The sequence below is a fragment of the Saccopteryx leptura genome, chromosome 4, assembly GCF_036850995.1.
Source record: "Saccopteryx leptura isolate mSacLep1 chromosome 4, mSacLep1_pri_phased_curated, whole genome shotgun sequence".
Lineage (NCBI taxonomy): Eukaryota > Metazoa > Chordata > Mammalia > Chiroptera > Emballonuridae > Saccopteryx > Saccopteryx leptura.
The window spans coordinates 223,108,358-223,122,805 of NC_089506.1; the positions used below are offsets into that span (position 1 = coordinate 223,108,358).

Here is a 14,448-nt window from a genome sequence, read left to right on the forward strand (position 1 = left end):
TTATATTTATCATTTTCAAACTTTTTTCTTAGATTTCTTAAAAATATCACTTTCAAATGCCATCAAGGAAGAAGAAATTGAATACCATAGCTACACAGAAGAAGAGACATAGTTCGGGAAGTAAAGGAAAAATCTCCAGAAAGCAATTTCAATTCCATATAAACTTTGGAGTTAAACAATAGAAAATTCAAAATGAAAATTCTGAAAATACTCAATGAGATGTGAGAAAACACTGATGGGAAATTTAATGAGCTCAAAAAACAAATTAATGAACAAAATGAGGACTTTACCAAGGAGATGAAAACTTTTAAAACAGAGATGAAGAACTCAATACATGAATGGAAAATGATGTAGCAAGTTTAGCTAACAGAACAGGCCAGATAGAGGAAAGAATCGGTGACATGGAAGACAGGTAACTAGAGATACTACTGAGAAAAGAAGTGAGAGAGACCGCAAATTAAAAAAAAAATGATAGAGCGCTATAAGAATTATCTGACTCCATCAAAAAGAGAATAATGGGTATTTCACAGGAGGAGGAAAAGGAGAAGAAAATGCAGAGCCTATTTAAACAAATAATTGATGAAGACTTCCCAAGCCTATGGAAAGAGTTAGATCCTTGAATCCAAGAAGCCAACAGAATGCCAAATTACCTCAACCCAAACAGACCTTCTTCAAAGGACATCATAGTAAAATTGCCAAAAATCAATGCCAAAGAAAGAATACTCAAGGCAGCTAGGGAAAAGAAAAACAACATATAAAGAAAGGCCCATGAGGTTAAATATTCCAAAAACAGAGAAAGGAATTACAAGCCATGAACATTATATCCATCAAAGTTATTCTTCAAATATGAAGGAGAAATAAAAACTTTTGCAGAATACAGAATCTGATGGAATTTATCACCAGAAAACGCCCCTGCAGGAAATACTCAACGGTGTTATTTACTGGATACAAAGACAAAACAAAACAAATCTTTAAGTAAAAACTCAAACAAGGTTAAAATAAAATTAAGGATAATCTGTGACAACAGTAACATTAATGGGAGAGGATAAAGATGTGAAATAGCAAAGGAGGATAGAGTGCAGATGCACTCATCAGACAAAGGACTCTTATACATATTAGAAAAATTTTCTCTTAGTAATCTAATAGTAACCACCCACAAAAAACCCAATACTAAAACACATAGCTTAGAAAATCATGGGAAAGAAGTATGGAATAGCACCACACAAAACCAACTGACAGAAACACAAAAGAGAAAAAGCAAAGGAGGCACAAAGCTATCAGAAAACAAAACATAAAGTAGTTATAGGAAATCCTCAAGCATCAATAATTACCCTAAATGTAAATGGACTGAACTCACCAATAAAGAGGCAAAGAGTAGCAGATTGAATTAAAAAGCAATACCCAACTATACGCTGCCTTCAAGGAATACATCTAAGCTGCAAGGACAAAAGTAAACTTAAAAAAAAAAAAGGTTGGAAAAAAATCTCCGAGCAAATAATACTGAAAGAAAAGTAGATATAGCCATACTGATATCTCACAATGCTGACTTCAAGACAACAAAGGTAACAAGAGACAAAGATGAACATTTCATAATGATAAAGGGAACATTTCATAAATGATAAATTGTCTCAAGAAGATAAAACACTTCTTAAAATATATGCACCAAATCAGAGAGCATCAAATTTTACAAGACATCTACTAACTGATCTAAAATAGAAACAGAAGAAAATACAATCATACTTAGAGATGTCAACACACCACTGATGGTTTTAGATAGCTCATCCAAACAGAAAATCAATAAAGAAATATTGACTTTAAATGACACACTAGACCAAAGGGACATAATAAACATTTACAGGATATCACAGAATATCAGAATATACATTCTTTTCCAGTGTGCATGGAACATTCCCAAGGATAGCCTATGTCTTGGACCACAAAACTAACCTCAAAAAGGTCAAGAAGATTGAAACTATACCAACCACATTCTCTGACTATAAGGCTTTGAAATTAGAATTCAAGTGCAAAAAGGAAGTAAAGAAGATAATAAAAATGTGGAAATTTAAAAAAATGTGGAAATTAAACAAAATCCTTCTAAAAATGACTGGGTCAAAGAAGAAATTAAAGCAGAAATTAAAAGATATACACAAGCAAATGAGACGGACAACACAATACACCAAAACTTCTGGGATGCAGCAAAAGCAATAATAAGAGGGAAGGTTTTTTTTTTTTTTTATCATTACAGGCTTATATCAAGTACTAAGAGAGATCCCAAGTGAAAAACCTAATATCACATCATAAGGAATTAGAAGAAGAAGAACAAAGGCAACCGAAAGTCAGCAGAAGAAAGGAAATAGTAAAAATTAGAGAACTAAATGAAATATAGAACAAAAAAACTACAGAAAAAATTAATACAACAAAGGGTTGGTTCTAAAATTGAGAAACCCTTGGCTAGACTCACTAGAGAAAGGACTCATACAAACAAAATCTGAAAGAGAAGAAATTGCCAAGACATCATAGATATACAAAAGATCACACTAGAAACTCTGAAAGATTATATGCCACCATATTTAACAATCTAGAAGAAATGGATGAATTCCTAGAACTATACAATCCTTCTAAATTGTGTCACAGAGAAGTGCAAAACCCAAGTAGACCCATAAGCAGGGAGGAAATAGAAACAACTATAAAAAACCTCCCCAAAAATAAAAGTCCGGGACCAGATGGCTACACTAGTGTATTCTACCAAACAAAGAAGATTTAGTACCTATCCTTCTCAAAGTCTTCCAAAAAATAGAAGAAGCAGTGATACTCCCAAAGCCATTTTATGAGGCCAACATAACCCTGATAACAAAACCTGGTTTTTGCTTTATGTTCTTGTACTCTAAATGTCCTTGGTGCAAACATTATCTTACTGATGTAAAATCTTGCTTTGAGTTTTGGAAACAATCTTGTTTACCCTGTGGATATTTATTTTCATTAGATTATTTTTGGTATAAAGAGTGTGTGTGTATGTTGACGAGAATGATTTGTTCTAGGCTTTAATGCTCCTCCAATTCATAACTCAGCTTGGAAATAAATCTCATATTCTCCAAGCTGTCTTATCTAACAGCTCCATCATTTCTAGATGTTTCTGTTCAAACAGAATTCTCAGGAATAGGTCCTTTTTCCCACCCTGATAAATGCTGGCCTTTTCTATTTCTAGGAGAGAAAATGTAAATTTCATCAAATGTTTTTAGATTTGCACATGCTGGATACATAGTCCACCCAAGTAAATCTACAAAGAAGCGACATAAAGTCTCCTTTGGAGGACTCTTTATTACATAAATAGATTTACACCAAGATATATACACGCACACAGGGTTGCCCTTTTATGTACCCAGGGAGAGAGTAGCCTAAGAAGACATAGGTCACAAGTTGAAACTGAATCTCATGGAACCTTTGCTTTAGAATCATCTTCAATCATGCTCTGTGTCCTGAGCAAAGGTCAGGAAAATTTGTTCCAGTGTCATCTGACTGATGGAATAATCTTCTAAATTGAATTGCTCTTTAATTTCCTCCAAAATACCAAACACCTTCAATAACAAAAAAGACCAGTCACAATTTCAGTCTTCCCTTCCCGCCCCAACCCAGATGAACCCCTCCCCCACGTTCTCCAACTGCTGTGAAGTTAATGTTGGAGGAAAAAAAAGGTACAGAGGGGGACATGAAGGCAAAGCTGGAATAGATAATCAAATGATAGAGGGAGTTGTCTCTCCTCATCTATCTTGGTGGACACAGACCAATCATGGGATTTAAGAAGCAGAAGTTGAAGCAATTACAATCTAGGGTTAGTGGAAAAGTAACCTCAAGTTTCTGCTCCTTACAAGATCAGGCTCCCATTCCACATGCTAGAATGTCCCCCATCATGAGGGATATTTTAACACGTGATGTTAGAAGGGCGTGATTTCTACAGTCACCTTTGCCCAGTTATTGTCCTTGCTGGGAATGTAGTAGGTAAAGATTCCTTGGTTCTCCTCCTTTAATGTGCTACCTAAAAAAGTTAAATACGTTATACGTAGAAGAGGTGAGGAATCTCACAGACTTAATTTAAAATTGCCAAAATCTTGCTACATCTGCTTAATTATTATATGTAGTAGAACTATGAATATGGTCGATCCCATAATGACCAGAAAAAAAAAAAAAAGACATGATCAAATGACCCATTCTCTTTGGTTTATATCAGTGTTTTTCTACTGCTGATCTGCAGACTGGTTTGCCAGAAGTTTCATGCCGGTCACGAAATAGTTAACCACCTTGACGTTGTGTGAAGATTATAGACCCAATGATCTTAGCTGAATTCACTTATTCTTGTGGTGATTTCTGCCTTAGAGATCCCCAGAATAATTCTCCTATTTTCATCTATCCCCAAATGTAAAAAGGTTAAAAATCCCTGGTGTATATGATGTTAAGTTTTTTTCCCCCCCAGCAGATTTCTCTGATAAAATAGGCTTATTATGTAAAGGTCATAGGATAGCCTGAGGGCAGGCTGGCAGGAACACACATAAAATACATTAGTTCAGATGCTCAATGAACAAAGCCAAGCCTTGTAAAGTTTTAATGTTACCACAAGACTTTATGCAAAACTTGATGCTAAGAATATGAGCTGGAATTATGCTGTCTGATTGTGTAAAGAGATGATGGGGGAACTCAAGAGGTAAAATTTTGATCTTGCAAGCAGCTGACATCAGAGTAATGGTGGCATGAGGGATACCCCTGATCTGTCCCCCTTGCAATTTCAACAAATTGAACAGCTATAATGCAGCAAAGCAACCCCAGCTGGGCTCCCAGGCCAGCTGCAAGATGCACACACCAAATGGACTGAAGGTAGGAAGAGTTGAGAAGGGGGGGGGAGGAACAGCACATTTGTGCTCGACTCCAGAGAACAGAGAAGCCCAGATTGTCCAGGATTTTGTCGTCTGGGGCTCTGGAGAAAGAAGCCCAGAGTGACTGGCTTTTTTTTTTTCTGCCAGGCCTCTGGAGAGGAGGGAAGCTTGCACTGTCTTGATTTTGTCTGCAGTGGCTCCCAAGAGGGAGGATCCCAGAGTGACTGGGTATTTTTCTGCTGGGACTATGAAGAGGGGAGGAACCCAGAGTGACTCGGTCTCCTTCTGCCAGGAGGAGCGGTAAGATTGAGCAGTAGCAGGATAGCTACTAAGCCAAAGTGATGGCAGAATGTGAGGTCAAGGTCAGCATCCCCATGGTTTGCCCTCAGCCCACACTCCGTGGCAGAGACAGAGAAAAACCAATGTGTGGTCTCCCAGCCTCCCAGATCTCTCCACGTATGGAGAGTGGCAGAGACAGACCCCACAGCTAGCTCTCCAGAGCCACTCTCTCCCCTAAAGAGCAGAGGTGCTCTGTGGCTGGTACCCTCGTGTGTTGAGACTTGGGGAGGAGTCCCTAGAGGCTTGAGATTGCCATTGCTACAGCTGTAAAGCCTTCACAACCCCACCACCCGCCACCGTGACTGCAGCGCCTTGTGCATCATTGTGACAGCAACATCTCACTGGAGGTCAGCCCCAAAACTTCACAGACCTAAAACATGTAACACAGCCAGCCCCGCCAACTGGAAGAAAACAGAAAAACCTCTCAAATAAAATATTTTTCTTTTTTCTTTTCTTGTTTTAAATTTCATTTTCCTTAATTTATATATATATTTAAATGTTTAAAAAATTTTTTTTAGAAAATTAAATTAACAGGGTGACATTGATCAATACAATTATATAGGTTTCAAGTAAATGTTTCTTTATTTGATTGATTATAGGTATACAACATAATCAATGTTGTATACCCATTACCCAACGTCAAATCATTTTCCATCACCATATATTTGTCCCTTTTTATACTCTGTCCCACACCCCCTTCCTGCATGTCCCCTTTCCCTGGTGACTACTTCATTTCTACCTATATCTATGAGTCTCAGTTTTATATCCCACCTACGTGTGAAATCATACAGTTCTTAGCCCTTTTCTGATTTACTTATTTCGCCCAGTATAATGTTCTCAAGATCCACTCAGGTTTTCATAAATGGAAATACATCATCATTTCTTATGGCCGAGTAATATTCCATTGTATAGGGAAAGTATGTCATCATAATAAAGGCCACATATAACAAACCATCAGCCAATATCCTACGCAGTGGTGAAAAACTGAGAGCTTTTTCTCTAAATCAGAACAGCACAAGGATGCCCACGCTCACCATTCTTATTCAACATAGTTCTCAAAGTCCTAGCCAGAGAAATAAGGCAAAAGAAAAAAAAAAGGCATTCAAATTGGGAAAGAAAAGTAAAGGTATCACTTTTGGCAGATGACGTGTTTCTGTACATAGAAAACCCCAATGACACCACTGAAAAAAATACGAGAAACAATAAGCAAATAAAGTAAAATCACAGGACATAAAATCATCACACAAAAGGCTACTGCTTTCCTTTATGCCAACACCACATCAAAAAATAAAGTGAAAAGATTCCTTTTACAATAGCAACAAAAATACCTAGGAATTAACAAAGGATTTGAGGACCTATACACTGAACACTACAGAGCATTATTAGAAGAGATCAAAAAAGACACAATGAAATGGGAAGAGATTCCGTGTTTGTGGACTGGAAGAAATTAATATAGTTAAAATGGCTGTATCACCCAAAGCAATATACAGATTTAATGCAATCCTCATTAACATACCAATGTCATTTTAAAAAAGAAATAGAACAGAATATCTCCAGATTTGTATGGAATCATAGAAGATCTAGAATAGCCAAAGAAATGCTGAGAAAAGAGAATGAAGCCAGAGGTATCACACTACTTGTCTTCAAATTATACGACAGAGCCATGAGAATCAAAACAGCATGATATTGGCAGAAAAATAGACATACAGACCAATGGAACAGATTCAAGAGCCCAGAAATAAAACCACACATATATGGACAACTAGTCTTTGACAAAGAAGTCAAAAACACACAATGGAGGGAAAAAAGCATCTCTTCAATAAATAGTGCTGGAAGTATTGGAAAGCCACATGCAAAAAATGAAATGACTATAGTTTGTCTCCATGTACAAAAATAAATTTAAAATGGATTAAAGACCTAAATGTAAGATCTGAAATAATAAATTACATAAAGAAAGGAAATCATAGGTACTAAACTTAGGGATCTTGACCATAAAAAAGTTTTGACCCTGAAAGCAAAGTTATGATTTTGACCCTGAAGGCAAAGGAAGTAAATGCAAATAATAATAATAATAATAATAATAATAATAATAGGGCTACATCAATCTAAAAAACTTCTGCACAGCAAAATAAACTGATAACAAAACAAAAAGGCAGCCAACAAAATGGGAGATGATATTTACAAACAAGAGCTCTAAGAACTCATTAAAATCAACAAGCAAATAATCCAATTAAAAGATGGATAGAAGACCTGAACACACACCTCTCTTGAAGACACACAAACAGCCAACAGATATATGAAAAGATGCTCATCTTCCCTAGGTATTAGAGAAGTTCAGATCAAGACTACAGTGAGATACCACCTTATACCTTTTAGATGGGCTATTATCAACAAGACAGGTCATAACAAGTGTTGGAGAGGCTGTGGAGAAAAAGGAACCCTCATTCACCGCTGGTGGGAATGTAAACTGTTATAGCCACTATGGAGAACAGTAGGGCAGTTCCTCACAAAATTGAGACCAGAGTTACCATGTGACCCAGCAACCTCTCTACTGGATGTCTCCCTGAAAAACTCAAAAACATTTGTGCACAAAGACATATACACTCCCATGTTCACTGCAGGATTATTCACTGTGGCCAAGTCATGGAAACAACCAAAGTGTCCCTCGAGAGAGGATTGGATGAAGAAGATGTGGTACATATACACAATGGAGTACTACTCAGCCATAAGCAATGATGACATATTGCCCTTTGTGACAGCATGGATGGACCTTAAGAACATTATGCTAAGCACACGAAGGAAACTAGAAAAATGTAAGAACTATATGATTTTACTCACGTGTGGGACATAAAACTGAGACTTGTAGAAATTGACAAGTGAAGATGTTAGCAGAGGGAAGGGTCTGGGGAGAGGGAAGTCAGTGTGTCAAACACACAGTTATGGAAAACGGTTTGACTCTGAGTGACGGGCACACAAGGCAATGAATAGGTCACATGCTGTGAAGAGGTACACCTGAAACCTACATGTTCCTATGGACCAAGGTTACCTACCCCATTAAACTTAATATTTAAATAAAAAAATAAAGTGATATAGAAGCTTATTGTGAACTTTTTTGTGTGTGTGTGTAAAATACTTCTTAGCAAAACTAGGCACACAAAAAGTTGTAAAAACAAGGATTTCAAAAGGAATTCAGTGTGAAAATCAATAAATATTAATAACTTATAGGAATATTATTGAAGACATTAAACAGAACTATAGTGAGAAAAAATATAAATATATATATAATACACCTTGAACAAAGGTATCCCAACCTCATTTACCTGGGAATGTTGTTCTGATGAAAAATTTTAAATAATCTAATTTATCCTTGTCTGTAGCAGTCTTGACCTTGATCTTCAGGATGTAAATATTGCCAAACTTGCTCTTGAGATGCTGAGGGCTGCCCAGGCATACGAGCTTTCCCTTCACCATGATGGCCAGACTGGTGCAGAAGGCATCGCATTCCTCCAGTCTAGCGAAACAAGATACCAGAACAATGCAGAATTGAAAAACGCTCTGTGGGAGGACCTTCTGGAAGTCAAGAGTCTGCGACTCTCTTTTCAAAGTGAAGTGGAATTGGCCAATCATAACGCTCAGAGTTGGGAAGTGAAAGTGTTTTTGTTTTGTTTTTTCAAATGGTAAGTAGAGTGAGAAACCCTCCCACAAGAACATCTAAACCCCTTATCCTCTCCTCACTCTTGGTTACGGAACTTAATGAGGATTCTTGGCTGTTCCAGGCATAAGGATGGATGAGAAACGCCTTCTCAAGCAAGTTGGCTGTCCAAGTTGCATAGCCCCAGACCAGTCTCTCTTTCCACTACTACCATGCTTGCCAACCGTCTCCCAGTGAGTCGTACCTGTGGGAGGTTATAACAATGGTTTTTCCACGCTCACGTGCCCGTGTCACGGCGTTCCAGAGCAGGTGGCGGGCTACCGGGTCCATGCCGGTTGACGGCTCGTCCAGCAAAATGACGACGGGTTTTCCCATTAGGGCAATAGCGGTGCTCAGCTTCCGCTTGTTCCCTCCGCTTCATGGTCATAGAAGGAGAGAGAATGCAGGGAGAGGGAAGGACACACAGGTCAGTTACTTACAAAGTAGTGTTAGCACAGACATCTCAAATGCTGAGAGTCTCAGAAAGCACTCAAAATGGTTATCTACAATGTTGATGAGATGTGGCTTCAACACAGTGACAAGGCTCAAGTACAGGTGTATATATATCATCAACCAATGGAACACTACTCAGCTGTGAAAAAAAAAGAAGGAAATCTTACCTTTTGCGACAGCGTGGATGGACCTGGCGATTACTATGGTAAGGGAAATAAGCCAGGCAGGGAAAGACAAGTAGGATTTCACTTACAAGTGGATTCTAATGGACAAAATAAACTAACAAACAAAGAAGAAATAGACTCACAGAGACGAAGAACAGACTGACGGCTGCCAGAGGGGATGGGGATGGGAGGGCTGGGTGAAAAAGGTGAAGGGATGAAGCGATAAAAAGAAACGAATAGATACAGACGACAGTGTGGGGACTGCAGGAGGAAAGAGGGCTGGGGGAATATTGGGGAGTGTCGAGGGGGGATGAGTGGTGATGGAGACTTAACTTGGGGTGAACACCCAATGCAATGTCCATATGATGTATTATAAAATTGTACGCCTGAAAGCTGTATAATTTTATGAACCGGTGTCACTCCAATCCGTTTGATGAAATAAAAAAAAATTTTTTTTTCATTTCAAATGTAGAAGAGTGACTTTTATGCTACTGGTTTTAGCAGCATTATCAGTGACGTTTATTTACTCATCCTTAGGGTGTCATGATTTTCCACGTACATAAATCCCACCATTATTTATAGGTCTACATCCCTTCTCACTTGGGAAACAAAGAGCCCTATACCCGGTAGGAAGACCAGGACGCTCCCCTTCGAGATTCAGAGGCTGCCGTTCCAGCGTAACTAGAATTTTGAGTTTCATCTCTGTCAAGGGATGACTTGGCACCCACATTGATCTGTCTTATTACTGCATCTTTAACCTGGCAATTAATTAGATAGTTTCGCAACTAAATAACTGTGTGACAGAAGGAACTGGGTGGGGCTGTGGGCATTTATTTCAAACATCGGAAACAGAGAGAGGCATCGCACTAGCAGCGGCAACAGAAGGGTTAGCGTGGTAACTCACCTGTAAGTTCTGATAAGCCTGTCGGCAAGGGGTTCCAGTTGCAGGGAATTCAACCATTTGCTTACATACAGCTGAATCTGGGGCTCAGAGACTCCCCATAGCCTGGCATACATGGTCATTATTTCCCGACCAGTCATGAATTCCAGCAAGGCGTCAGACTGAGGACAATAGCCAACTCTTGACTTCACCTGATTACAAGAATGGCCTTGATAAGGACACAAGTCATCTGTCCCACTGAACGTTTTTGACTGAGATAGAAGACTTTTGGTTCTCCAGACCATGCCTCTTCAGAGTCCTACCAAGAATTTTCTGTTCTAAAGACTACGAAATTATGGCCGGTGGATCTACCATAAGAAATTGAAATAATGGGTTCCCTCAATTCAGTTTTCATCATCTTGGGGGTGAAGAAGTTAGAAATAAAATCCCACGGTGTACTGAATTTGGAGGGATATCAGGACGTGACATTCTCCCCTTGTTAATGAGGAATTCCAAGGGGCATGGCCACCATGGGTGTTTTTGCAGAAGTTGCGCAGTCAAGTGCAGACCTTGTTTCACACTGAGGCTGAACCAGAAGCAAAGGCTTTCTCCACTCCCACACACAGTAGAGTTCAATGAGTGTTGATTTATCCATCAACCCAACCCTATGTGGATTTGTCTTCAGATGCACATAAATTAGACATTCTGAGAAAAGCTATGAATATTAGTTTATTTAAATTAATTTAAAAATTTAATAGTTATTTTAAATAACTGAAATTCATACTTTTTCTGTGTGATTTTTAAAATGTTTTTTTAAATCTTCTAGAATTATTTTATTTATTCATTTTAGAGAGGAGAGAGGGAGGGAGAGAGAGAGAGAGAGAAGCCGGAAGCACCAACTCCCATATGTGCCTTGACCAGGCAAGCTCAGGGTTTTGAACCAGCGACCTCAGTGTTTCCAGGTCGATGCTTTATCCACTGCACCACCACAGGTCAGGCTTTCTGTGTGATTTTATTAGTTAACTTACTAATTACTAGACTGTTTATGCCCCTAGTCACTTAGCAGAAATAAACCCGTGAGCTACAGGCAAACCCTCAGCAAATAAGGGGAAAAACAGCATGAATGTCATTAGCAAAAACAACTTTACCAGAAACATTTGTAATAACTTCAGGTAATGGGGTTAGTAGATCAGATGAAAAAAATGATAGTACTTATTATGTTTAAATAAATTACAAAAAGCTTTAAAAATCTTGATAAAAGAGGAGAGTATAACGTCACGTAGACCTTTTAGAAATGAACCATATGTCTAAACATCTAGAAACTAAAAAAAAAAAAGAGTCATATTACAATTTCTGTGAATTGGGTTTAACACCAATTTAGTCACAATGGAAGAAATGAGCTTAATCTGCTGAAGACAGGTCGTAAGAAAGTAGCTAAATGGAGCACAAAAATAAAAAGTGAAGAGCTCTAAAAGCTCTATTGATAGATAAGAATGATAAACTAGGACTATGATATCTGGATAATCAGAATTGCAGATGGACAGAAAGATGGGAACAGGAGAAATATCTGAAAAACTAATAAGAGAAAATTATCCAGAGCCAATTCAAGAGATCAACTGATAAAATTCACAAATTCCAGTAACTTGCAAAACAATAAAAATTTAAAGATCCGTATCTAAACACTTCATGTTAAAGCTTATGTAAAACAAAGAGAAAAGTTAGAGAACAGCCAGAGGGGAGAAAAAGATTATCTATAAAGACTGTCCGATTAACAGCTGATTTCTCAAAAGCAGTAATGGGAGCGGGAGCTAGATGATAGTAAACCAACGTATTTTTTGCTAATTAAAAATAATTGTAAACCTCAAATTCTGTACACGGCGAACATATCTTTTGCCTGTTAGGGTAAATCAGAGGCATTTACAGGAAGAGAGTAAAAACATAAATAATAAAAAATTTTCCCTGGAGACTGAGATGGAGAAAATGTTTGCAATTACCTTTGCTGAGCAGTTTACAGCCTTTGTACTAAGCAAGGGGAAAAAAGTATAGGATTGGGAGAGAAAGACTCTCACTGTCTGCATTCAGTCATGATTGTGTAAATAAAGAGTCTCATATACTTTGTAAATAAATATGAAAATTAAGGGAATTTAGCAATTTTGTTGAATATGAGTTCAATATTTAAAAATAGCCTGACCAGGTGGTGGCACAGTGGATAGAGTGTTGACCTGGCACACTGAGGACCCAAGTTTGAAACCTCAAGATCACTGGATTGAGTGTGGGCTCACCAGCTTGAGTGTGGGGTTACTGGCTTGAGTATGGGATCATAGATATGACCCCATGGTTGCTGGCTTGAACCCAAAGGTCACTTGCCTGAGCCCAAAGGTCACTGACTTAAAAGCCAAGGTTGCTGGCATAAGCCCAAGGTCACTGGCTTGAGAAAGAGGTCATTAGTTTGGCTGGAGCCCCCTGGTCAAGGCACATATGAGAAAGCAATAAATGAACAACTAAGGTGCTGCAAGTATAGTATGAGTTGATGCATCCCATCTCTCTCCCTTCCTGTCTGTCTGTCCCTCTCTCTCTCTTGCTAAAAAAAGAATAATAATAAATAAGAAATAAAAATAAATTGTGCTACTATAGGCCATCAATAAGTAATAAAAATAACATCACTGAAGTTCATATTATCACATTAAACATTGAAATAAATTGTACACAATAAACTGAATTATTTTAATAATGCAATATCCATGTACAACTATTAAACTATTACTCTGGGATACTTATTAAGAAACAAGTACATGGAAAGATATATTTACTATAAATGTTCATTTCCAGTACTCCCACACAAAATCTCAGCATTTATATGCAAAGATAATTCCTCAATTTATTTATAATTTTATAAATTCAAGAATAACCAAAGTAAGAACAAACTTTTCACTATTAAATATTATGGCTTTTTTATTATGATTTTTATAAGACTACTATAATTAAGAAAGTATAGTATTTGCTCAAGGGTAAACAAATAGACCTACAAAAAAGAATACAGTCCAGAAACTGACCCACACTTAAGTAACACGTGATAGTGGACTAAGTTGACATTGAAGAAAAGTTTGAGCAAGGAGAATCTCTCAACACAATGCGTTGGGTCAACTGACTATATGTTAAAAAAAAAAATGAGTCTTCACCCTTACTGAACAGTATGCAGCTGAATTATAGATTTCAAGGTGAAAAAACAATGCAATCAAATTCTTTATGGGGACAAAAGAAGTGTAATATTTAATTTAAATATAGGGTAAGTGAGGAATTATTAAACAGGACCCCCTCCCCAAGTAAAGAAAACAACAGGCAGAAAGAAAAAAGGACTGTATTAAAAGTTAAAGAATATTTTCATTAATCTATGTCCATGAGTTTCAGGTGGTCATGGGTGGGGGTTGGGGGGAGGGTAAAGAGTGAGGGAAAAGTGAGGAGAGAGGGACAAATGCACGGTGACAGAAAATGATCTGCCTTTGGGTGAGGGGCGCACAATGTGACCCACAGTTCAAATGCTAAAGAGATGTAACTGGAACCTATTATGTACGTTTATTGATCAATGTCAACTCATTAAATTTTATTTCAAAATAAATTTTTTTTAAATAATAAAAAATACATTTAAATAAAGGTAGAGGTGGTGGGCATTGAACCAATGATCACAGGTGATTTAGTTTAATAACCTTTTTTGTCATGATTACTTTGTTTTTATTGTAAGTATAAGCTTTAGGCCGAAATTACCCAAAACAAACAAACAATAATTAAAAAAGGATACAGTATGGCATTTCCTCAGCAGATTAAACAAATTATGGTCTTAAAATTCTACTTTAGAAACATTCTCAAAATAATTGAAGACAGGGATTGAAACAGATGTTTGTACACCCATGTTCCCAAAAAAACATTATTCACTATAGACAAAAACTGGAAACAACCCAATACCCATCAATGAATTAATAGAGAAAGTGTGGTACACTCGTAGAACGGGCTATCATTAATCCTTAAACGGTATGAAATTCTGATATGTAAGTGAACCTT

At 37.5% G+C, this 14,448-nt stretch overlaps 1 protein-coding gene across 1 annotated transcript in view; it reads right to left on the bottom strand.

Annotated features, from left to right (window-relative positions):
• Positions 1-3,458: 3,458 nt before the first annotated feature.
• LOC136404365 (phospholipid-transporting ATPase ABCA3-like) overlaps positions 3,459-14,448 on the bottom strand; it is an 87,299-nt gene continuing 76,309 nt past the window's right edge. Inside the window, exons 27-31 of the mRNA XM_066383683.1 lie at positions 10,417-10,604; positions 9,101-9,271; positions 8,525-8,715; positions 3,960-4,033; positions 3,459-3,575 (exon numbers count right to left, since the gene is read on the bottom strand). Of these exons, the coding sequence (XP_066239780.1) occupies positions 3,459-3,575; positions 3,960-4,033; positions 8,525-8,715; positions 9,101-9,271; positions 10,417-10,604 (741 nt within the window). The remainder of the gene's footprint in view (positions 3,576-3,959; positions 4,034-8,524; positions 8,716-9,100; positions 9,272-10,416; positions 10,605-14,448) is intronic.